This window comes from Schistocerca nitens, chromosome 10 (genome assembly GCF_023898315.1).
Source record: "Schistocerca nitens isolate TAMUIC-IGC-003100 chromosome 10, iqSchNite1.1, whole genome shotgun sequence".
Taxonomy (NCBI): Eukaryota; Metazoa; Arthropoda; class Insecta; order Orthoptera; family Acrididae; genus Schistocerca; species Schistocerca nitens.
This window is the reverse complement of record NC_064623.1, coordinates 129,582,009-129,607,974: the sequence shown is the minus strand read 5'-3', so window position 1 is coordinate 129,607,974 and position 25,966 is coordinate 129,582,009. Positions and strand designations below refer to the sequence as shown.

At 43.4% G+C, this 25,966-nt stretch overlaps 1 protein-coding gene across 1 annotated transcript in view; it reads right to left on the bottom strand.

Moving 5' to 3' along the window:
• Window positions 1-20,135, bottom strand: part of LOC126210344 (esterase FE4-like) — a 107,174-nt gene extending 87,039 nt beyond the window's left edge. The window contains exons 1-2 of the mRNA XM_049939559.1: window positions 19,962-20,135; window positions 3,981-4,118 (exon numbers count right to left, since the gene is read on the bottom strand). Coding sequence (XP_049795516.1) covers window positions 3,981-4,118; window positions 19,962-20,111 — 288 coding nt within the window. The 5' untranslated portion in view covers window positions 20,112-20,135. The remainder of the gene's footprint in view (window positions 1-3,980; window positions 4,119-19,961) is intronic.
• Window positions 20,136-25,966: the final 5,831 nt, after the last annotated feature.

Sequence of the window (25,966 nt, the reverse complement as noted above, 5' to 3'; positions counted from 1 at the left end):
TGCATGATTAATGTGATTTGAAGAGAAGTAGTAAAATGAGCTCTAACATGGAAAGTAAGCGTTTCCGGACACATGTCCACAGAACATATTTTCTTTCTTTGTGTGTGAGGAATGTTTCCTGAAAGTTTGGCCGTACCTTTTTGTAACACCCTGTATGCGGCATGGCTTAGTGTATCATCTGCCTTCGTCTGTATTAGCATGCCCAGAAAAGGGAGACAATCATTCTGTTCTATTTCATGCAACGAGCTGCGACCAGAGTCACGAAGGAATCCATTGAAATACAGGTTCACGAGAAACTATCAACAGAAACCGAGGATACCAACTAAGTGCGACAGGGGTTCCGGCGTTAGCGGCAACACGAGAGCGCAACCAGCACCGTTCAACTCGTAAGACGCGGTTGGAGTGTCTGAACAGAGAGTACGCTCCACCCACCCCATTCCCGCCTCCTCCACCCTCCTCGCCAGCCGCAGGCACGGCCATCTGTAGCCCAGGGGAGGGGGGGGGGGGAGGGGGAGGGAGAGCTCTACTTGTATAAATGTGAGCCTCCATCGCTGAGTCACTGGTGGGACAGCCGCCACCCAACTTCGGTTGGTGGGCTGCTGCAGTGGGGCGAGAGGAAGTGAGCTAGACGCCAGCGAAGAAAGTAGCGTCAATGGGCGTGGCATATGAAGGCTGACCACGCGCCTTCCATTAGCAATGCAGAGAACCGTCTGATGATGTTTGATTTGTGGGGCCCTCAACTGTCCGGTCATCAGCGACGGTAGAAAGTCCCAATTCTTGCACAGTCCATTTTTTTTTTCACAGTCCAATCTAGCTACTTTCGAGAATGATGATGAGGATGAAATGATGAGCACAACACAAACACCCAGTACCCAGGCAGGCTGGGAATCGAACCCGCGATCCCGTGATCCAGAGGCAGCAACGCTAGCCACTAGATCACGAGGTGAGGACATGTTATGCACTGTAATCAATAAAACGTTCTTCTAAAATGTCAACTGTGTTTTGCCTAGGTCTATATGCCTGTCATCCCCCAAAGTGAACAGCACGTTACAGAATGGTGACAGGGAACATTGCTGCAATCAACAGCGGAGGGTGGGCCACCCCCGCAGTGTGACGTCTGAGCCACAGCCCGCAGTAGCTTTGTTTAGGGTGAATGACACCATTTTGTTCTGATGTGGTGATAGTCAAGTCGAAATTTAGGGGGCATTATTATGTGAGGGTTGTCTTCATGAAACCACAAGAACTAGTCGATTTGTCGCAATTTCATGGTAATGCTAAAGGTGAATGGTTGGTGCCTGTACATTGTGCTCAGTCTAATTTACTTGAGCATTCAAAACCATGTTCTGAATTGGTAGCGGTGAATTGGTTTACTCGCAATCGTTTTGGGCACACAGTCAGGAAACGTAGAGTGTCCTGGTGGCTCATGATTAGGAAAATGAAGTAGGGGAGTGATACAAATAGCTGCAGAGTGTTCTATCTACATTAAGTTTTTCGTTTCTCTTTTTTATCCGAGTCGTAAATATGAGTGGAGGTGACGTAGTGGCAAAATCAGAGATGCACGATCTCATCACTGAGACCATTAGGGTGCCATGTAGCCGAAGTGAGGGTGGTTGAGGTAGCTATACGTAATAATCTGGCACAGAAGGGTGAAGAAGTACAACTGCTGAAATCACAAATTCTAAGAGTAGACCTAGCTATTGCTAACCTTGTTTCTCCTTCCTCTGGTAGGGCATCTAGGGATGTGTTAGCGTTTGCAGAGGATCTCAAGTCATATGCTGACATGGATGCTTGGTTGCATAAACAACCATTACAGACTGAGAAGTTCCGTTGAATGGGAGAAGCAAAGTTGTTTGTGAGGTCATCAACCGACATGTTGCCATCTTTTAATTGAGAAAACCACACGTACACTTCAAACGCTTCAAAGGGAATTACCATCTGAGGTCATCAGTCCCCTAGACTTAGTACTACTTAAACCTAACTAACCTAAGGACATCACACACAGCCATGCCTGAGGCAGGATTCGAACCTGCGACCGTAGCGATCGCGCGGTTCCAGACTGCAGCGCCTAGAACCGATCGGCCACCCCGGTCGGCGTTGCAGTAAACTCTTGAAATTTGAGAGTTCTTTTACTCACAGTCGAAAGTTAATAGAGTTTCGATTCAAGTAAACATGTATACACTTGGCTTAAATAAATCAGAAAAAATGTTATAAATAAAAGTTTGTAACTGGTTGCATCAGGCCTGTGCAATTTACTTGTAACTAAATAAAGGACACTATGTGATCAAAAGTAACCGGACACCCCCAAAAACATACGTTCTTCATATTAGGTTGCATTGTGCTGCCACCTACTGTCAGGTACTCCATATCAGCGATCTCAGAAGTCATTAGACATTGTGAGAGAGCAAAATGGGGCGCAGAACTCACGGACTTCCAACCGGGTCAGGTGATTGGGTGTCACTTGTGTCATACATCTGAACGCGAGATTTCCACACTCCTAAATGTCTACAGGTCCACCATTTCCGATGTGATAGTGAAGTGGAAACGTGAAGGGACACGTATAGCACAAAAGCGTACAGGCTTACCTCGTCTGCTGACTGACAGAGATCGCCGACAATTGAAAAGGGTCGTAATTTGTAATAGGCAGACATCTATCCAGACCATCACACAGGAATTCCAAACTGCATCAGGATCCACTGCAAGTACTATGACAGTTACGCGGGGGTGACAAAACTTGGATTTCATGGTAGAGCAATTGCTCATAAGGCACACATCACGCCGGTAAATGCAAACGACGCCTGGCTTGGTGTAAGGCGTGTAAATATTGGACGATTGAACAGTGGAAAAACGTTGTGTGGGGTGACGAATCAAGGTACACAATGTGACGATCCGATGGCAGGGTGTGGGTATAGTGAATGCCCAGTGAACGTCATCTGCCAGGGTGTGTAGTGCCAACAGTAAAATTCGGAGGCGGTGGTGTTATGGTGTGGTCGTGTTTTTCATGGATGGGGCTCTCACACCTTGTTGTTTTGCGTGTCACTATCACAGCACAGGCCTACATTGATGTTTTATGCACCTTCTTGCATCACACTGTTGAAGAGCAATTCGGGGATGGCGACTGCATCTTTCAACACGATCGAGCACCCGTTCATAATGCACGGCCTGCGGCGGAGTGGTTACAGGGGAATAACATCCCTGTAATGGACTGACCTCCACAGAGTCCTGACCTGAATCCTATAGAACACCTTTGGGATGTTTTGGAACGCCGACTTCGTGCCAGGTCTCACCGACCGACATCGGTACCTCTCCTCAGTGCTGCACTCAGTGAAGAATGGGCTGCTATTTCCTAAGAAACCTTCCAACACCTGACTGAACGTATATCTGCGAGAATGGAAGCTGTCATCAAGGCTAAGGATGGGGCAACACCATATGGAATTCCAGCATTACCGATGGAGGGCGACACGAACTTCTAATTCATTTTCAGCCAGGTGTCCGTATACTTTTGATCACATTGTGTATGTTCCTAACACCAAATCAAGGGTAATGTTTCTTACAAATACCTGCTTAAATAACTATCCCTTTCACTTATTATTTTGTAAATAACTGAGACAAACACCTTACCTGAGACGGCCTGTATAAGTAGATGTGGATTAGACAGATGAAGCAGTGAAGGCTAATAAGCAAGTAAAATCTCCCCCTTTGTGCTTGTTGGTCACTTAATATGATCTGGCGGATTTGTTGCTTCTTCAACGTATATGATGAACAGCTGCATGATAAACTGAAATCCTCCCATACCCCGTTCCCTATAAAAACTTATCTCTCTTGTGTTTCCACTTTTACTACTCCCACCTGCGCAAACTGCTTTTTTGGGCCTGAGCTGTAGCCCAAATCTTTTAATAGATGTGAACATTTTATTCCATGCTACATTGTCCTTATAGTGTTCTGTTTTCATATAGCTCAGTGAATCTGTAACGGAGACATACCTTGGGCGTGCTGACGTTGATGAAGAGGCAGTCCTCGTCGCCATCGTACTTTCCCGCCAGTAGGTTGATCTGTGGCGCCATGTTGCCCTCTTTGGTGGCATCTCGGACTCCACTCCAACCGGCAGCCGGCTGAGGTGGCTGAAACATACGACGTACACGCAAACCATTGTAGAGTTGTACTCTGCCCTTTTGCTTTCGAAATAGTCGTGGCTTTTTTATTGCCCTGACGAAAAAAATCGCATCATCAAGAAGAAGTTGTGAGAGATAAACGGGAATTGGTAGCTGCGTTTCTACATCCAGAAAATGAAGTCTATTGAAATTTTGAGCCAGACGGATAAGACTGGTGCTAATGGCATCACGATGAGAATGCGAATCATGCTTGCTTTGAATACATGCTGTGATGGTCGTGACCGATTGAGACTGGACGTGGTGAGTTGATGTTGGTCAAGAATGTCTTTAACACAACGGTGGCGTCATTATCAACAGCTCACTGAGTTTGAACGAGGCTACGAGAAGCTATATTCTCCTTCCGCGGTATTGCTGAAAGACTTGGCACGAATGTAGCCACTATACGTGATCGCTGGCAGCGGTGGTCACGGAAAAGTACGGTAGCAAGAAGACCGGGCTCCAGACGGCCACGTGGCACTACCGAGAGAGAAGACCGTCGTGCCCGCATCTCGCGGTCGTGCGGTAGCGTTCTCGCTTCCCACGCCCGGGTTCCCGGGTTCGATTCCCGGCGGGGTCAGGGATTTTCTCTGCCTCGTGATGGCTGGGTGTTGTGTGATGTCCTTAGGTTAGTTAGGTTTAAGTAGTTCTAAGTTCTAGGGGACTGATGACCATAGATGTTAAGTCGCATAGTGCTCAGAGCCATTTGAACCATTTGAAGACCGTCGTGTTCGGATTGTGGCTCTGGGGCATCGTAGTGGGTCTGCAGCACCAATTTGCCCAGCAGTTAGCACAACAGTGACACGACCAACTGTCGCAAATTGGTTACTTCAAGGAGTGCTCCGAGCCAGATTACCTTTAGCGTTCATTCCACTGACCCAAAACTACCGCAGTTTGTGACTTCAGTAGTGTCAGGCTAGAGCTTATTGGAGGGTGAAGGTCTGTTGAGTTTTCTGATGAAAGCCAGTTGTCCTTCGTTGCCGTGTTGGTTAGAAGGAGACCAGGTGAGCACTTGCAAGTAACCTGTCTGCGTGCTAGGCACACTGGAGCTACACCTGTAGTTATGATCTGGAGTGCGATTTCGGATCACAGGAGGAGCACTGGCGTGGTTATCCCACGCACGCTGGCTGCAAAATTGTACACCAGTTTGGTGATTCGACCTGTTTTGCTGCCATCCTTGAACACCATTCCAGGGGGGTGTTTTCCAACACGATAACGCTCGCCCACATAGCGCTGTTGTAACTTAACATGGTCTACAGGCTGTGGACATGTTGGCTCGACGTGTTCGATCGCCAAATCTGTCCCCAGTCGAACACATATTGGATATCATCGGACGACAACTCCAGCTTCATGCAGAGCCAGCATTAACTGTCCCTGTATTGACCGACCAAGCCCAACAAGCATGGACTTCCATCCCACAAACTGACATCCAGCACCTGTATCACACAATGCATGCACATTAGCATTCTTGCATTCAACATTTTCGCATTTTTCACCGGTTGTTAAATTGCCAGAATTTCACATATGCAATGGCTTTCCTCGTGGTTACATTAAGCTGTGATCTTGCAACATTAATCGCTTAGGTATGTTACCTAGACAAATATATTCCTGAAATTTGACTATTCTGCATTACTTGCTTGTTTCTCTTCCGTCTGTGTATCTTCCTTGACCTTGCCACAGAAAATATTTTATAACATTAGCCTGCAACATCCACAATTTTTTCAGTCGTTCTCATGGCATCTCGTAGCCGGTGCTTTTATTGTCAGTGTCCTGAACAAAAGTATTAAGCGTAGAGCACTGTTCACTGCTAAACAGACCGCAGGCGTCAGTCATACTACGAAAGGTGAAGGAGGCTTTCTGACAGTCTCTCTAGCACAATAGTATTCACCATTGTAAACACATTAATTGTTAATTTAAGTACGAAAGGTGTCCAATAAGTAATGCAACATATTTTTTTCTGAAAGCAGGTGCCGGCCGGTGTGACCGAGCGGTTCTAGGCGCTTCAGTCTGGAACCGCGCGTCCGCTACGGTCGCAGGTTCGAATCCTGCCTCGGGCATGGATATGTGTGATGTCCTTAGGTTAGTTAGGTTTAAGTAGTTCTAAGTTCTAGGAGAGTGATGACCTCAGATGTTAAGTCCCATAGTGCTCAGAGCCATTTGAACCATTTTTTTTTTTTAAAGCAGGTTGGTTTTATTCTTGATTCCAATACACAGTATTATTTCCGAGACTTTTGGCAACAAAACTCTATTTTTCACCTTACTCTCCGTTCACTGCAACGGCTTTATGTGACTTTACTGGCGTGCTGTATCGATAACCTCCCCATTATCCACGTACAATTTGAAGTGTACAATTTTTCGGGCTAAAGAGACGGAAGTTGGAAGGCGCAAGATACGGGCTGTAGGGTGGATAAGGAAGAACAGTCCAATTAAGTTTTGTGAACTTTTCGTCTGTGCGCCGACTTCTATGAGGCCTCGAGTTGTCATGGGAAGGTTCGTTTGCATCTTTGTGGCGATGAACATGCTCGTTTCTTTAATTTCGTGAGGGTAGCACAATACACTTCAGGGTTGATCATTGCAGCATAAGGGAAGAAACCAAACAGAATAACCCGCTCAGAGTTCCAGAACACCGTCGCCATGACTTTACCGGCTCAGGGTGCCGTCCTGAATGTTTTTTTTCCTAAAAATGGCGGTATGGAACCACTACATGGATTGCCGTTTTGTTTCCAGTTCGGAATGACAAAATCATGTTTTATTGCCTTGGACGATGTTTGACAAGAAATTGTCACAATCAGCCTCGTAATGAGCAAGCAATTCCGCACGGATAGTCCTTCGTTGCTCATTATGTTGTTGTGGCAGGCAGTGAGGAACCCAGCCGTCACACGCCATTGAATATCCACCCTGGCGGACGAATGTGCCAGGACTACTAACAGCGACGCCCAGCGAAGCAGCGAGCTCTTTGATTGTAATCTGTCGATCACCTCAAATGAGAGTGTCTGTACGTTCCAGAATCGCAGGAGTCACAGCTGTTTGCGTCTGGCCAGCACGCGGGAGATCGGACAGGTTTCTGCCACCTTGTTGTTATGATAACAGACGCCTTGCCCAACGACTCACCGTGCTTTTGTTCACTGCGAGGTCTCCATAGCCATTCTGAGAGTGCCTATGAATATCTGAAATGCTCTGGTTTTCCGCCAAAAGAAACTCAATGACATCTCTGTGTTTGGACTGCACCTCCATCACAGACGCCATTTTGAAGGCTAGATATAGCTTTGCTAGCTATCAGAACTTCATGATACTGTAGTGACTGATGCGGCTATATTCTTGAGCGGTGTAGGCTCACGTTCATGCCGTTTGTTCTTTGGCATTTTGTCACATTGAGTGACGTCTTGTTTCTTCCTTACTTACTTGTATAACGAAGTTGCTGGCTTACCTCCTTGAGTGGCAGCAGCAGCGCTTAGCGATGCTAGTACTATCTTTGGTGTGCCTACTAGTATTTCTGGGTGGTGGTGGTGTGTGTGGTAGTCAGTCGGTTGGGACGGAGCAGCGAGTAAGTCTCCTCGCGAGGCCAGGCTGGGACCACTGGCGGGGTGCACGCACTGTCGGATCGTGAGGCGCTAGTTGCGAGAACGACAAAGTTCGTTGCCCACCGAACGTGGACGCTGAAGTTGAGTGATCAGTTAATCTGTTATGAAACCTCAACTATTGTAACATCTCTCCGTTTATTTGCGGGTTGTTGCTCCCTGGGCCATTAGGTCTAGCAGCAACCTATAATATGTTGGAGTCGGCGAAATCATGCAGCCGTCTTCCTATGTTGTGATTAATTATTAAATTGTCTGTTACTTGCCAGTGAAGTACACCAGAGGTATTTTCTGCCCTGTGGACGTTAACGCCCCAGTTACCTGCTCGGTCGTTAGCGTAGTTTTCCGGCAGTGTGCCTTTCCTCGTCGTGTTGATGCTGTCCGGCACGGCGTGTAGTCCGACAGCCTTTTATGTAGTTTGGTTCATATTTTGCTTAGAGTGGTTATTGTTCGCTTGTCTGTTTTTAGACGCCAATTTCTGAAGACATAGTGCTGTTAGTATGCTCGTCCGTGGCCGATATTTTCCATCGTTGTGCCGTGGTCGGACAGAAGGGAATTGGTTAAATTGTTGGTCGGTCCTTGGGCCGTCCCTAGTTTGGGTTGCCATCCCATTATTTAACTTCAGCTCTTGGCTGCCGGTCTCACCTCAAGTTTGAGCTACCTTCTCAGGCCGACCCTAGGAACACTTCTGAGCACCAGTTGTTCACTTTGTTTCAGATTATGATTTTCATTTCGGTCGTGTAATAATTCAGTTCTTTTTAAATTTACATAAAGGCCTTCAGCCGTGTAAAATTAAAATTTTGAAGATTTTTTATTTAAAAAAGAGTATTTTTTTCCTAAAATTTGTTCTGTCTAAAATTGTTTGGAATACAGGCCCTGACCCGTTAGTTGTTCGATGTGTTATGAGTGGCCTTCGGCCGAGGATTTACGTTAACCCCTTTTAATAAGGCCTTCAGCCGTGTGTATTCTTTAAAGGAAATTTTTTTATAACAAGAAAGGTGTTAATTTTAAATTGGTCTGACTTGTTTTTCAGGCCTTCTGCCGTTGTTTTAAATATTTGTGGCCTTCAGCCGCGCAATAAGTTAATATTTCTTTAATTAGGCTTTCGGCCATTCTGTTGTAAGTTTAAAAAGAAATTTCTTGGTTAGAAAAAATAGTTTATTAATGTGTTTTAAGTATAGTTGTTCTTCAGACGTGTAGTGTAGGCCTTCAGCCGCGAATTTTTTTCAATTGCATGTTTTTTTTTAATTACCTTCTATTTTTTACTTGCTTTTGATTTCTAAGCCCGGCCTTCAGCCGTTCTTGGTTGGTTCAAATGGCTCTGAGCACTATGGGACTCAGCTACTGTGGTCATAAGTCCCCTAGAACTTAGAACTACTTAAACCTAACTAACCTAAGGACAGCACACAACACCCAGCCATCACGAGGCAGAGAAAATCCCTGACCCCGCCGGGAATCGAACCCGGGAACCCGGGCGTGGGAAGCGAGAGCGCTACCGCACGACCACGAGATGCGGGGCCCAGCCGTTCTTGTTTTGGTGTGGTTTTGGGCTTTCAGCCCAGAAAGCATCTCAAGCCTTCAGCCGTATTGTCTAATTGTGATCTTTTAAAGCAATGTGTAAATAAGTGGTTCTTAGAAAAATGAAGTTGTGTGTTTGATTGTGCAACTCACAGTAGCTGTTTACGGCCCCTTCCACAATCGTAACCTTAGCTTGTGCGCTCTCTGAGTACCTACCAACCCTGTTTCAATTCTACTGTGTTCCACAGCAAATTCGGCATTTTTTCAACCGAAATTGGCCGGGAAAAAAAGAATGTGTTGCACTACTCATTTAACGCCCCCATAAGTCACTTTGTACGAGTGACTGAGCGATGAGGTGTAAGAGATATAAATACACTGCTGCGCTAGAAACAACAGCAAGGTAATGAAATTTTACTTTTTGTGCGCATACAACATATTTTGCGAGGGTACCCGCTTTAATTCGTAGCTGATGTGAGGGTATACAGTCAGCCATTGGGGACTCACAATCGATTTCACGTGCCTTGACTTAGGGCATTACTCGCTGGCCCTACTATTGGCTGCGCGAATCGACTGAAGCTCGTCGCTGATTTTCTCTGGCAGAGCGAGTACTAAAGCAGGCCCTGAGCAGAGTTGGTGGCGCAGTAAGAGCTAGACAGCGAGTGACAGCGGAATAGAGGACGTCACGAGCTGAGTTCCGGATATGGTGTGCCAGTCGGCCATTAGCTCTTTTTATGTCAAGGCTTGGAGTAACTGGTGAAGTCGTAGTTAAGACAAAGAGCTGAGTACAGCGTCCTTCTGTCTGTATCCGCTGATATTCCGTGCTGTGTGGGACTGGGTGCTGGAAGCCACCCTGGATATTTTCAGTATTATTAAATATCTGCGACATCATGCATTTATGGTCAGTATTTCACACATTACGATACGCCCACCTCTATTTCCTGCGCTCGATGGTTTACTGACACATTTGTTTGAGCGTAATTAACTGTTGCCTCAAATTATTTAACCTAAGTACATCACACACATCCATGCCCAAGGCAGGATTCGAACCTGCGACCGTAGCGGTCACGCGGTTCCAGACTGAAGCGCCTAGAACCGCACGGCCACAACGGCCGGCTATATTTATGATCAGTGAAATACTTGGATGTATGTGTAACTGTTCCTGTGCTGGGGATTTCTCTGTACAACTGTGAGATTCATTGTAATGTATTTGTGCTGGCTGTACGCAGTGTGAAAGACTAAATTGAGTGGTTTACCTTAATGTTAGATTTCCCACTGTCAGCTTTCTTGTGCTGTAAGGGTGAATGTGTTTTGGCAATAACCTGTCGTAAAAATTTCGCAGGTTAAATTGGGATTTTAAGGGTTTTATAAGGATTTTGCATGTAATCTTTTATTTTATATATTTTTTGCTTTAACAGAAATTTCCTGTATTTAATAGGGCATATGTGTAGAAACTGTGCTTTAGATTTCCATGTATAGATATCAAGGAAGGAAGCATTGCTTGTAAGATCTAATTATTAGATACCACCTTGTAGAGGTCAGCTTGTCATTTCCCTTACATAGCTGTTTGGTTCACGCAACGTTCCTTCCAGAGTGGTTTGGCTAAATTACAGTCAGATCTTATTCTGTGGACATTCATTAAGTTTTCGTGTGGATAATTTTCTTCAACTGAGTGGTTTAATACACATTACCTTGGCCACTACTGTACATTCATGGTATTTTGGAAATTTCGTAAATGACACATTTTTGAAATTGGTGGTATATTAAAAGGCCTTATCCTGACCAATTCTCGAGAATGTGGCCATTAATACTTGCTTGTTTGTTTGGCCTGTGTTTCACCTAAGTCTTGTCTGTTACAGTCGTGCTTAGCCTTCTGAGCCTCGCGGCCGGTTTTTCAGGGGCTGGTGGCCACAGGGGCTTGTAGGTGTAGTATATTCGCCTTGGTGTTCATTCGCTGCCCTCGAGGTGTGTCCGAAAGTGCCCAAAGCACGCTGGTTCTCGCTGCCTGCTAATAAATCTTAAGTGAAGTAGTGGTTACATTACTTAATGGTCTGATCTGTGGAGCCTTATTTTAAATTTTACTTGAAGTTGTACATTTACTTTGGAATATACTTATATTGTCCATGTTATGAACTTCTGGTAACTAAGTTTTTTCTTAAGTTGCATATGCACAAAGTTATGTCTTTATTATTATCTTATGCGAATATTTCCAACTCATTTAAATATAATTACTGGTTTGACGCTAAACTGGGACTGTACTTGCCTCAAGTGTGGACAAACTTAATCTATTTTTCTGTTTTGGTTCAAAAATGGCTCAAATTGCTCTGAGCACTATGTGACTTAACATGTGAGGTCATCAGTCCCCTAGAACTTAGAACTACTTAAACCTAACTAACCTAAGGATATCACATACATCAATGCCTGAGGCAAGATTCGAACCTGCGACCGTAGCGGTCGCGCGGTTCCAAACTGAAGCGCCTAGAACCGCTCGGCCAAAGCGGCAGGCCTGCTGATTTGGTACTTGATAAAACTTTCAGTGGGTTTTATGCTGATTTTAGCAGTGCTTTTGCCCTCTTGTGTGTTAAGGGCCTGTTTGATTAAAGGACTTAATTAGTTTCCCAAAAATCCTCTGAAGGTCGTAAATGACCTTTTGTTAAATTGTCTTAAACATATTTCTGCTATTGAGCAGCTTCTGTTTTAAAGGGAAAGAAGTTTTTTTTTTTAAATTACTGTTTTATATTTATTCTGGCACTGAGTTTTGTGGCTGGTTGAGGTGAAACCATTTGTTTAAGCCGATTATTCCTTTCACTCATAATTATCTGAGATTCATTTATTGATGCTATTTTACATGGTAGTTAAATTAATCTGGCCATTGAAAGGACAAATGACGCTTGTATTCTGGGTTCTCCCTTCCATGCTTCCCTTGTCCTACACGATGCCGCTGCGACATTTGCACTAACGTCATTCCACACTGCTTCAACTCCATGGCAGACTTTATGGATCGCAGTGGCTGGCGAATTGCCACAGCACAGTCTTACGGAAACCCAAGACGCAGCTGGAGAGAGTGCTGGCGTGTGCTACAGTCAGGGTGGGTCAGGACAGCGCAGCGCAGCGAAAACGCGGTCTCTTGTTATTTTGTTGGAACACAGTCACTGAGATCTTGACGGTAGGAAACAGTCACCGCCCTTAACACGTCACAAATGTAACGGCAGTTGTACATAGTACCGACTACAAGTAGCAGTCGTTAGAGTGCTGAAATAGTTTCTGCAGGTACAGCTTCAATGTGCCTAAAGAACGCCACCATTGTCTCGTGACATGGTTATTTTCTCACAGACAGCAAATCACGGATTTATATTATATAAGATAAAACAACTGCATCTGAAAAATACATGTATTTGGTGCCAAGGAACCTTTTCTTAAACTTATGCAATTTTAATCCGTTACTTGAAAACGTTCACTTGACCGAAACTGGTTGTCTGAGGGTAAATAAACAATATACGAGTAGCGTCTGCTGGTGGTCTCATCATGTCGTTCCTTCATACTGTGGTGTGTAAACCAATGACAAGATGCACGATGGCTATTTTTTATTATTTATTATATATATATTATTTTTCTTCTTCTTCTTCTTCTTCGCGGATAGATCACTCAGGACCACGTGTAATCAACATTTGTTGGCCTTCCTTTTCGCCCAATACTCCTTCATAAACAACGAAAGGGCTAGCTTTCGTTGCGTAGACCACGTCGGTTAGTTTTTCTCTCTTCTTCCTCAAAACCCCGTGTGTTCGTGATTTTTCGGATTTCATTTCTATCATGTAGATCTGGAGACCCTAATTCTCTTAGGTCTTTTTCCGTCTGTTTGTACCAGTTCGGTCTTGTAATTTTGTCCTTTAAAAATGTATGGATTTTGTGCGTTAACCTGTTTGAGTCCATTCTTTCTAAATGCCCCATGAATTGGATTCTCTCATGCGCATTGTGTCTGTTATTTTGGAGATATTTTTTATATATTTCTGCATTGGGTTTTGGATATTGCACACCATCTTTAGTTCTTGGTCCTAGGATTTTCCTCATTATTTTACGTTCTTTCACTTCTAATTCCTCTTTTGAAGGTTTAGTGTCTCAGATGCGTAAAGAACTTCGGGTTTAATTACTGTTGTGTAGTGTCATATTTTGCAGTTCCACGAGAGACTCTTTTTGTTGTAAATGTTTTTTGTTAATTGAAACGCCGTCTCCATTTTCTGGACTCTTGATCTGACAGATTTCTTTTCATTACAATTTTCTGCAATCCATTCACCTAAATATTTAAATTCTTACCTCGAGAGATGTGGTTATTACCAGTTTTTAGGTCAGAAGGTGCATCTTTGATGTCAGTCATAAATTTTGTTTTTTCAAATGAAATTTGTAATCCTATTTTTGCTGCCTGCTCTTGTAATAATTCTAGCTGTTTCTGTGCATCGGTAATGTCCTGTGCGATCAGTGCTATGTCATTATTTATTATATACGTATTATTTATTATATATTATATATAGTGAAAATCTGATGAATCACTAACGGTTGCCGACAATGACGTAAGCGTTTCTACATTCTTAATGGAAAGTAAACAAATTTACTTGTTTAATAATCTTTGGTTCTATGGATGTTCTGGGAAACTACTGCAGATGCACGTCTGGGAAATGTTTTATTAAATTCACCAGGCCAACACCAACATCTTTCATTAGCCGTAACTCCGTAACTAAACATTTGCTGACCTATGTTTATATCAACTTTATTCTTTAGTTGTACTTGTAGAATAACATATTGAAATATTTGCATATCGTGATGATAGTATGTAAACGGAATGAGCTATAAATCAAAGACACCAGCAACGGTAAATCAACGATTTGTTTTATGGCAAGGATAATGTTTTGATAAAACGTTAAATATCTGTATGAAACAAAGTACGAAATAAGATCTTCAGTTTATTAATTAATGTATCTTTACACTTTTGTTTCAGGAAGTGGTAGCTTACGGATGTATGCTTGGATGCCTCGCACCAGCATTGTAAAAATTTGTATTTTAACCGTTCATTAAAAATATTGTAAAAAAGTTAATAAAGAAAGGAATATTTATTCGCACGGTTTTAAGTTCAAATCCTGTCTGTTCATCATTTCACTCGCCGCCCAGATTCCGCATCAAGAGGTTCGGTGCAGACAAGAATAATTCGCGCTGTATCCGGAGGAGCGTTCCTGCATCGACATTGTCACAATCAAGACTAAGCACAGTGCAATTAATGCGAAGGTAACGACTCAGACTTGATGGGCAGCTATTGAACTTGATTTACTTACACTAAAAATGTTGTGCTTCGAGTGGCAGATCGACAATTTCGATGGTTGCGGTGATTATTTGGTACCACACACTACTGGAAGCAGCAGTATACAATGCAAATTATGTTTATCGACCTTGACTGTAATGATATTAAAGGTCTGTTGATATATCAGTTAAATTTCATCCAAGATTGTAGGCAGATTCATAAATTACCTTCAAAATTTTTGCAACTATTCTTTCCAATAAGTTTTTCCGATTATTGAAGCAATTATTAATCCATTTCAATTTCCACATCACTATTCCCGCACTCGTCATTTGCTTCTATTAATACTATTATTCACTGAATACGCCACATTTACTCGGAACAAACATTCATTACTGGTGGTCGCAGTAAAATCCACACGCTGCATTGGAAACTAATTTCCAAGTCATTTCCCGGCCGTTGTTTGGTGCGACATGATTGGTCACAGTAGAGTCATATTGGAAGGGGGAACGACGGGACACAATTAGCTGCATGTTTTCGAAAATTCGTTTGCTGAACATCGTGAGGACGTTCCTTTGGTCACACAGAGTACAATTTACAGTACTTCCAGCATGACAGAGCCCCTCCACATTTTACCTAACTCACCCTGATCACTTGATTGGTCGTGATGGAGTAATTAAATGGTCACCAAGATTGCCACATCTTACGCCATTAGATTTTTGTTGATGGGGCTGGATGAATTCTGAGGCGTACAAATGAAAGGCGAATACGCGAGATGAACTGCTTGGTCGCATCGTGGGCGCTGCAGGCACAGAGCACAGAAGGATATCTATGGTCTGTGGCTGCACGCCTCATCAGGAAACGTGCAGAGGCATTCAATCAACGCATCATGTTCTCCTAACAGTACAGAAATGCACTGAAGTTCACCGTGGGTTACCGAACATTTACTAAGAACTTCTTTAAAGCTGCACTGTGAGGTGTACGATAGTGCTAAGCAGTGAACGTGTTAAGCATATGTATTTTTCAATCGATGCTTTGTATAACACACGTTGTAGTGTTTACTAACTGCTATAAGTGTAGAGATTTGTAAATGTGGCAATGTACTGAATGATATTGAAAATAAATAACAACGTACATTACATGTCTTCTAACTCGGAAAAAATCGGAATAGGGCATATGTCCTTATAAAGTTTTTTCGTTCAAATGGTCATCTTCTCAAATCTCCGAATACTGACCATTCCCCCTGGGATATCACGTATAGCACACATCTTTTCTAGTGGTACACATGGAACTAATAGTTACCAGAATTACATAATACACTCCTGGAAATGGAAAAAAGAACACATTGACACCGGTGTGTCAGACCCACCATACTTGCTCCGGACACTGCGAGAGGGCTGTACAAGCAATGATCACACGCACGGCACAGCGGACACACCAGGAACCGCGGTATTGGCCGTCGAATGGCGCTAGCTGCGCAGCATTTGTGCACCGCCGCCGTCAGTGTCAGCCAGTTTGCCGTGGCATACGGAGCTCCATCGCAGTCTTTAACACTGGTAGCATGCCGCGACAGCGTGGACGTGAACCGTATGTGCAGCTGACGGACTTTGAGCGAGGGCGTATAGTGGGCATGCGGGAGGCCAGGTGGACGTACCGCCGAATTGCTCAACACGTGGGGCGTGAGGTCTCCACAGTACATCGATGTTGTCGCCAGTGGTCGGCGGAAGGTGCACGTGCCCGTCGACCTGGGACCGGACCGCAGCGACGCACGGATGCACGCCGAGACCGTAGGATCCTACGCAGTGCCGTAGGGGACCGCACCGCCACTTCCCAGCAAATTAGGGACACTGTTGCTCCTGGGGTATCGGCGAGGACCATTCGCAACCGTCTCCATGAAGCTGGGCTACGGTCCCGCACACCGTTAGGCCGTCTTCCGCTCACGCCCCAACATCGTGCAGCCCGCCTCCAGTGGTGTCGCGACAGGCGTGAATGGAGGGACGAATGGAGACGTGTCGTCTTCAGCGATGAGAGTCGCTTCTGCCTTGGTGCCAATGATGGTCGTATGCGTGTTTGACGCCGTGTAGGTGAGCGCCACAATCAGGACTGCATACGACCGAGGCACACAGGGCCAACACCCGGCATCATGGTGTGGGGAGCGATCTCCTACACTGGCCGTACACCACTGGTGATCGTCGAGGGGACACTGAATAGTGCACGGTACATCCAAACCGTCATCGAACCCATCGTTCTACCATTCCTAGATCGGCAAGGGAACTTGCTGTTCCAACAGGACAATGCACGTCCGCATGTATCCCGTGCCACCCAACGTGCTCTAGAAGGTGTAAGTCAACTACCCTGGCCAGCAAGATCTCCGGATCTGTCCCCCATTGAGCATGTTTGGGACTGGATGAAGCGTCGTCTCACGCGGTCTGCACGTCCAGCACGAACGCTGGTCCAACTGAGGCGCCAGGTGGAAATGGCATGGCAAGCCGTTCCACAGGACTACATCCAGCATCTCTACGATCGTCTCCATGGGAGAATAGCAGACTGCATTGCTGCGAAAGGTGGATATACACTGTACTAGTGCCGACATTGTGCATGCTCTGTTGCCTGTGTCTATGTGCCTGTGGTTCTGTCAGTGTGATCATGTGATGTATCTGACCCCAGGAATGTGTCAATAAAGTTTCCCCTTCCTGGGACAATGAATTCACGGTGTTCTTATTTCAATTTCCAGGAGTGTATTTTATGTAATGAGAATAATGCTTATTAATTTGAGGGTTAGCACTTCCTGCCACCAACACCATCAAGCAGTACAAAAGAAAAAGAACAAATTTGTTTGAACTGGTGATACGATAAATAAAAGGTATCTGCACTGGTGCACAGCGAAAAAATTGTTGTAGATTACTCCAGAGGCTAGTTGGACCAGCTAAGAACGACGTCATATCATTCACAGGTTTTAACAGACATCATGATGTTATAAGAAACTAAGAGATACATCAATGTGATAACCGTTACCTTGTATAGAATATCGGCATCACGTTGCGAAGTCCACAGCTGTCTGCTCGAGATATTTGTGATATCGCATATTTGGCAACTTTCTAATCTCCGACTTTTGGACAACAACATTTTCGTTTCCTATATACCAGATTTTCCTTTCTACCGTTAGCTCCACGATGCATTCTTTGGTTAGCTTGCGTATTTCCGCATCTGTGCTTTTTGCGAAATGAGCCTTTTAAGTTATTAGTGGCTTTTTCCATCTTAACGTTACTGCAGGTAATTAAAGAGTATTTTGCACCAGATGTGTTTTGCTTTTATTTGTAAAGCACCTTCACAGTGTTACCGTCTCTTGTTTACATGTTCCGCAAATCACTGCTTTTTCCTTAATTGTTAGCACAGATTGAGGTCGGAAGAAAATTGGTTTCTCATTCAAATTTATCAATTGTCTTTCGAGCTTGGCCTCCACTAGCAATTAACAATGAAGCTAAAAGCAGTTGCTTGCAGAATGTGTAAGCAAGTGACAAAAACACCGTCAGTAAATTAACCCACGCAATACTACCTGGGGTGGTGGGGAGTGGGGGCTGGAGTATTTTATGCCCACCTTTTGAAAAAATTTGCAGTAATTTATGTTTTGAAATTCTGAAGAAAAGTATTTAAAAAGAATTACTCCAGTAGAGTGTATATATGTTTTAAACGTTAAACCTTCCAGTTAAAGTTAACTCAAAATTTACATATCAGTACGAGATTACACTTTCCCTAATGAACGTCGTATCCAGTATTTCCGGATTCTGTGCCTCACTTACACATCAGAACCTCTTTAAAAATATGTTTCGAGGAAAAGTCGGCAACAATGAACGAAACTTGCGTTCTTAACATTTTTTGTGTTGGTCTTAAAAGTCTGTAATTGATATTGCTGAAAGGTATTTTCAGGTTTTGGACACTCCTTACACATCAGTATCTCTTCAAAGAGTATGCTGGTAATATAATTCAACAACAATTATGAAATTTTTAAATTTTTTAGGATAGCCATAAAGTACCTCCCCCCCTTCCCCACTTGGTAATGCGCATTATGGAAAATGCTTTGCTATTGATAGGGTTGCTGACCGTAGAAGACGCTTCATAAATGAGAGCGAAATACATTTGGCGAAAACACTCTAACTTTATTTGCAGTAAGCTTAAACTGGAAAAAATCTATACTAATTGATTATAATAGGTGCTGTGGAAGATTGCCATGCAGACAAACGTAATCGCCTCTTCGCGATGACTTTATACTGACCTAAGAGCGGCTAGAGAAATGCAGATGGGGATTTTCATCAAACTTAGATTCCTATTATGTATTTCTCACGGAATGTGCTTTTTTCAGGATATTCAGCATCGTCAGTTGTTCAATGTTCAGATAACGAAGAACTCTCTCACGTGCATTATGTTGTTGTAGTGATTATTATTAATGTCCAACAAGAACTAATCGGTAACATAACTGCCTTGAAACACACTGCCAATCGCAGTTATTGAAATGTCACCTTACCTAACAATGCACACAACTGACATGCAAACAGTCTCAGTTGATTGAGCTGGACGAGAGGACCCAGTCCACTCCATGTAAACACAGCCCAAACTATCGTGGAGCCACCACCAGCTCGCACAGTGTCTTGTTGACAATTTGGATCCTTGACTTCGTGGGGTCTGCCTCACACTCGAACCCTACGATCGGCTCTTGAAACAGGACTCATCTGATCAAGCCATGGTTTTCCAGTCTTGTAGGATCCAACCGATATGCTTAAGAACCCAGAAGAGGCGCTGCAAGCGATGTGGTAGTAGCAAGAGCTCTTGTGTCGGTCGGCTGCTGCCAAAGCCCATTAATGCCACATTTCGCTGCACTGTCCTTGCACATATGTTAGTCATACGCCTCACATCGATTTCTGAGGATATTTCACGAGGTGTTGCTTGTCTGTTAGCACTGACAACTCTTCGCAAACGACGCTGCTCTCGGTCGTTAAGTGAAGGCCGTCGGCCATTGAGTTATCTTTGATGAGAGATAACGCCTGAAATGTGGTATTCTCGGCATACTTTTGAGACTGTGGAAGTCGGAATATTGAATTCCATAACGATTTCCGAAAAGGAATGTCCCATACATCCTGTTCTAGCTACCATTCCGCGTTCAGTCTGTTTATTCCTGTCGTGGGGCCATAATCAAGTCTGAAACCCTTTCAAATGTTTCACATGAGTACAAATTACGGTTCCGCCAATGCACTGCCCTTTTATACCTTGTATACGCGTTACTACCGCCATCACCAAATGAGTATATCGCTATTCCATGACCTTTGTCACATCACTGTAGCGTTTTATAGGTTTTTGGTTTGAGATCATGATGAATGAAGTACAGATCATTGTACCCATCCCTCGCAATTCTTTCGCCGAACTGCGTATCCTTGCTGCAGGACTCACCTTGAAGCGCAGAGGTCCAACCGGTGGCGCCGCGTAGGGGATTCCCTGGAAGGAGCAGTAGGGGAACCCCCACACTGTGCGCCGGCGGCGGCCGAGCAGCTCGCCCTGTGGGATGCGCACCTTCACCGTCGCCTGCTCTGCGCCCGCCATGCTAGCCGCTACGTTTGCCGCCGCCGCTGAAATGCGCCGTCTTATACTGTGGCTGGTCGGCTCCAGGTGGTTACGTAACAGATGGCGCCGTGGAAGGATAAGATTACGACAGCCTCTGCCTCCTCACAGTGACTAGGTAGAAACCGCCGCAGCGAGTCATTCTGTGATGTGTAGCGTCTAATGGGGCAGCTGCGAAACACTGGGACGAGGGTTTCCGCTGAACAGTGCAGCGGCAGTTTTAGATCGTTGGTGCTACCTAACCGCTGTATAATCGCTTCTCTACAACAACGCTGCACAGTGCCATTCATTGTGTTCACAGAGGAACAAATTCTTTGTCAGACGATTCTGAACGGTTTAAACTACCTCATTATTCCGTAACTTATAGCTTCGTACTGACACTTGACTTTGCACCGGTTGCTGTTGTTGTGTGTTCAGTCTGAAGCGAGGTTCGACGCAGCTTTCCGAGGCTAATCTTTCTGCCCAAACCTCTTCATTACTGCAAACTGCATCTATGAACATGGGTAATGTAATCTAACCTTCATCTCTCTCTGCAGAATTAACTGACCACACTTGCTTTCATTATCAGACAGACTATACCTTAAAAAATTAACTGCCATAATCCCAGTTTTGAGATTTGTGTTTCTAACGAAAATGTTTTTATTTGTAATTATGTTGGCAGCAATTGTTACTATTCTTCAGTGTTATGTATATCTTTTTCAAGCTTATTCATTGATTGTTAATCAGTGGTTGTTAAATTAGTGAACTTTACACGGCTATTTGTGTGAAGAAGCAAGGTTTTTCAGAGTTACACAAGTTGAACATTTTAAAAACAGCATAGTTATATTTTTATGTACATAACTTCTAGTAGGTGTGTACTTGAATGTTCTGTAATGGTTTTAGAAGACGTTTATCGTTTGTTTATTTCCAAGGCTTTTTTATTTCCACATGATGGCTCTCTGAATTTCCATCTCTATTTGGGACTCATAGCAGATTCTGCTTAAAATCGTATTTTGTTTTTCTTTTCTCGCTAGGCACAATGAATCGTTGAAAAGCACTTTATATAAAGGAAACTGAAGAGACTGTAAATGACTCCAAATTCGTGCATTCTTCTGGTGATGAGGTGAAATGAATAAGCCCACTGACATCAAGGTCCTTCCACATCGAGTAGATGAAATGCCTGTCTGTGATGGTCTCGAAGAAAATATATTGGACGAAACTCTTCCAGCCGATGTTCCAGATGTCTTCGAAGCTGGTACCAATGAATAAAGGGAGGACGAGGAAATTCACACCATCGCAAGAAGAAAATGAAAACTAATGTCACTTCTAATTTAACGGCTGAGGAAACAAGTTATAGTGAAACTTACGCTGACCTAGCAGAAACTGAACAGCGCTAAAAGGAAATCCTGCAATTGATTGCTTTGAAGAACTTTTTGATGAACAAGTACCGAATTTGACTGCCAGTGAAAGTGTTCAATATGTTCCACACAACAATGATCACAACTTTGACCCAATGAGTGCTTAAAAACGTTCTTAGATATATTACTCTTCACTGGATACTAGGCTCTCCCAAAGGTACAGTTACATTGGAATGAAGATGAGGATTTTGATATACGGTGCTACGATGCTTGAGCTGCAGTAGATATCTGGAAATCTAGCGCCACATTCACTTCAATGATAATACACATCTGAACAGAGTCACAGCTAAAGACAGGGATAAACTTTTCAAAAGTCTCCCTGTGATAGACGCCCTGAATAAGAAATTCACGAAATTTAAAGTTTTTTATGATTGCCTAGGCGTTGACGAGTAAATGGTTCGACATTATGGACACCATTATCTAAAACACTTCATTCGCGGGAAACCAGTGAGATTAGGATTCAACCACTGGGCGATCATAAGCTATTCCTGTCACACATTGTCTCACGAATGAAAATATCCCACAGCTCCAATTCAGAGGAATGGTGGCAACGCCATATCGTGCTCAGTCATCCGCTGCTTCTGATCTAAAAATGAGAGGACGTCCATTATACCAGAAGGCATCCACCTCATGTGTTCCATTTGAACTCACAACTTCTCGAACCGTACACGTGATTGAACTCAAAAGATCGAGGGAAGAAAGAAAGTGCGGAATTTACAAAAAAAAAAAAAAAAAAAAAAAAAATAATGCAAGGAAACAGTGCTCCGTGTACAATATGGGACTCCATATCGAATGCTTTGTTGTCTGCCACAGAAAATAAAAGGAAATATAAAAAGACAGTAGCAAGTGCCACGATCCCCATTTGAGGATTCTCTAAAATATAGCGTTTAATTCAAGAATATTTCAGTTTTTATTTTACATCGCTTATCCCAGTCTCTCAATTAGGCAACCCAGAAACACAGACTGGAAGAAAAAAATTGACAGTTAATGGGTTAAAGGCTGAAGATGTGTCCTATCATTCGATCTCTTCTTACATTTAACTCACCAGCATTCTTCTTTAGCATCACATTTCAAAAGCTGCTATCCCCTTCTTGTCTAAACTGTTTACAATCCACATTTAACATGTAATCAAGGCTACATTCACGAAAACACCCCTCAGAAAAGTCTTCATAACACTTAAATTTACATTCAGTATTAGAAAACTTTCTACTACTAGTCTGCATTTTATATCCTCTCATCTGTCGCCATCTTCATTTATTTTACTACCCAAGTAGGTAAACTCATCTACCACCTTTAGTGTCTCTTTTTATAATCTGATTCGTCTACCTCCCCCTGATTTAATTCACCTACATTACATTAGTCGTGTTTTACTTTTGTTGTTGTTCCTCCTGCAACGTCTTTTCAGGACATGATTCATTGCTCTCCCAATACCTTTGCCATTGACTACAATGCCAGCCGGCGTTGTGGCCGAGCGGTTCTAGGCGCTTCAGTCCGACCCCGCGCTCCTGCTACGGTCGCAGGTTCGAATCCTGCCTCGTCCATGGACGTGTGTGATGTCCTTAGGTCTGTTAGGTTTAAGAAGTTCTAAGTCTAGGGGACTGATGACCTCAGATGTTAAGTCCCATTGTGTTTAGAGCCTTTTGAGCCACTACAATGTCGTCGGCGAAACTTCTCAGTTTTTGTTCATGTTCAGTGAACTTTAATACCGTTTCAAAGTTTCTCTTTGGTCTCCTTTACTCCTTACCCAATGTACAGATTTAATAACATCGGGGAATGGCTACAGCCAGACAGCAGTTATAAGTGTCATACCCTTTGAGTTTCAGCAGTCTGATTTCTGAACACATTGAAGATAACTTTTCGCTCACTGTATTTTATCCTTGCTACCTGCAGAATTTTAGAGTGTAGACCAGTGAAAATCAGTAAAAGTTTCTCTAAATCTAAAAATGATATGAACGTGTTTTTGCCTTTCTTCAACATATCTGGTAAGGTACGTCGTCCGACCAGCATTGCCTTGCATGTTACTACATTTCTCCAAAACCTAATCTGATCTTCCCCGTCGTTGGATACTACCATTTCTTCTATTCTTCTGTAAATAGTTCGTGGCAGTATTTTGCAACCATTACTCATTAAACTGATGGATTGATGGTCATAGTTAGTAGTACGGTGTTTCAAATTTAAGTAATCAATTCATATATATTGTACTGAAGAATGTCGTTGCTGGTATATTATGCCCGGTGCATTTTATGCCTCAGAGTGCTGAGTAAGAAATGCTCCTCCCCCTTCAAACGTGCGTATCTCAACTCCTTTATCGGGATATCTGTTAAACCTGTATGTGCTATGTTCCATAATAGTATGTAATGATTAAGTACGAGAAAAATGTCGGTTTAACGAGCTATTGCCATTTTATCTGCTACTGCTTTAATCTGTGCACTTAGTCCATGTACGGAGGCATGCTGGGGGTGGAAGCTTACTATCGGTTCGTAGCGCACTGGCTGCTCGGACAAGCCCCGCAGCCAGCCCGCAATTTATAAGAGAAACAAATATTTAATGGGTTAATGCGTCACTGCAGTGATATCAAAGTTCATGACGAGTCGCCAGAAGGGCCATGTGCGGGTAAGGATTCTTTAATCATTTTTGTAAATAATGTTGACAATTACTAGGTACAACACAGCATACGAATCAATACTAATCACACAATAGCTAACTACTGCTGTGGTGCACAATAGTGTTACGTGGCTGATGTTGTCAGCTTGTAGTATCACCCTTTTTCTCTCAGTTTTTCTCTTCTAGTGCAAATGTTTATGCATAACTGCGCAGGTGATCTATAGGGATCAAGGACTAATCATGACTGCGATAGAGAAGCTCTGTGGATAAAATGTGGAACATTACGTGTACTACGGATTTCCTTACTTCTGATTTAGAATTGCGGGGAGTAGGATCGCAATGGAACTATAATTAGCGGCATTGTTGTAAGCAGGCATTTTGAATACTGTATGGAATTGGATTAATTATGCTAACATTCCATCTCATACAACAGGATGATGTATCCCGAAATGTAGTTATGAAGATCATTTGTGGAAAAATATAATTTCATGAATGGAAAAGCTACGTTTGATTCTTTGTTTATTTTAACTTCTCCCTTGTCTGTGGCTCGAAACATTATTTGGTGTGTCGTAACTCATAGGGCACTTTGCATTCTGGGAAATCAGTAGAGCCTGCACCACGGTAGTTTATTTTGAGAGATTAATTTTTGGACTTTTACAGAAATTAATTCAAAACCTGGACACTGATTCCCCTGTTGCGGAGTGAATACGTCATAGCACCAAATACGACTTCCCTGCGGCGTGCGGCTAGGCCTCTGACTATTTTAATAATTTTCAGAGTCGCCGATCGCTGAAATTATGCAGAGCCACTGAAATTTTATTCCAGGTGCTGACTTAGTCATCTAGAGGCAGACACATTAAGATTATAAAATATAACTGTCTAATCATTTTGTTTTATAGACTTGAGAATTCCATAAGGAATTAAATGTATACCTGGGATCGTGGGAGACATTTGTGTTGAAATATTGGGGACGCGACTTTTCTCGTCCAGAAGTTTCCATTCATGAAACTAGATGTCATTCAGTCACGATAATTTAACTTCACTTCCATAGGGAGAGAAGCTAAACGCGGCCGTAAACGTTCTGAAGCAGCGTGAAGTTAGGCAACTGTCAGCAATCGGAGGGGAACAAAGTAGAAGTGTCCGATTGGTAGTTTATCTCCAAACCTCTTATCGTCTAGACGTGTGCACTAACAGTGGCCAGCGTCACTGGTAAGTTAGTGTCACTGTGACTCGGCCGAATTATTAACTAGTCTTTCTTCAGGGGCCCCTTCGCCAACATCCAACGATAGACCGGTGCAAGTCTTCTGTTATACTACTAAATATTAGGCAGGTTGGTTGGTTGGTTGATTTGGGGGGGGGGGGGGGGATGGGGGGGACTAAACAGCGAGGTCATAGGTCCCATCGGGTTTGGGAGTGACGGCGAAGGAAGTCGGCCGTGCTCTTTCAAAGGAGCCCTCCTTGCATTTGCCTGAAACGATTCAGGGAAAACTCGGAAAACCTGCCTCACCTCGTTCCACTTTTAAACATTAGACATGAGGAGACCACAGGTCCTCATTTTCTGGAGACAGTCCTCAAATTTCATGCTTTGCCTTCAGTTCACCAAAAAGTGTTTGAGGACAGCAAATGTTCTCAATTTATTGTTCTTTGTCTTCAGTTTTTGAAATTTCTGAAAATAATTTAAATACGTAGAATGTGCTGAACATTTTAACCTATAAACCAACTGAATAAACATGTGCAACAAAAATTTGGCATCAATTAATTATTTTATTTTATTCCGAGGAAGTACACTAAAACAGGCGTGGAACTATTTTGTGGTGCGAATTAAATTTTTCTTGA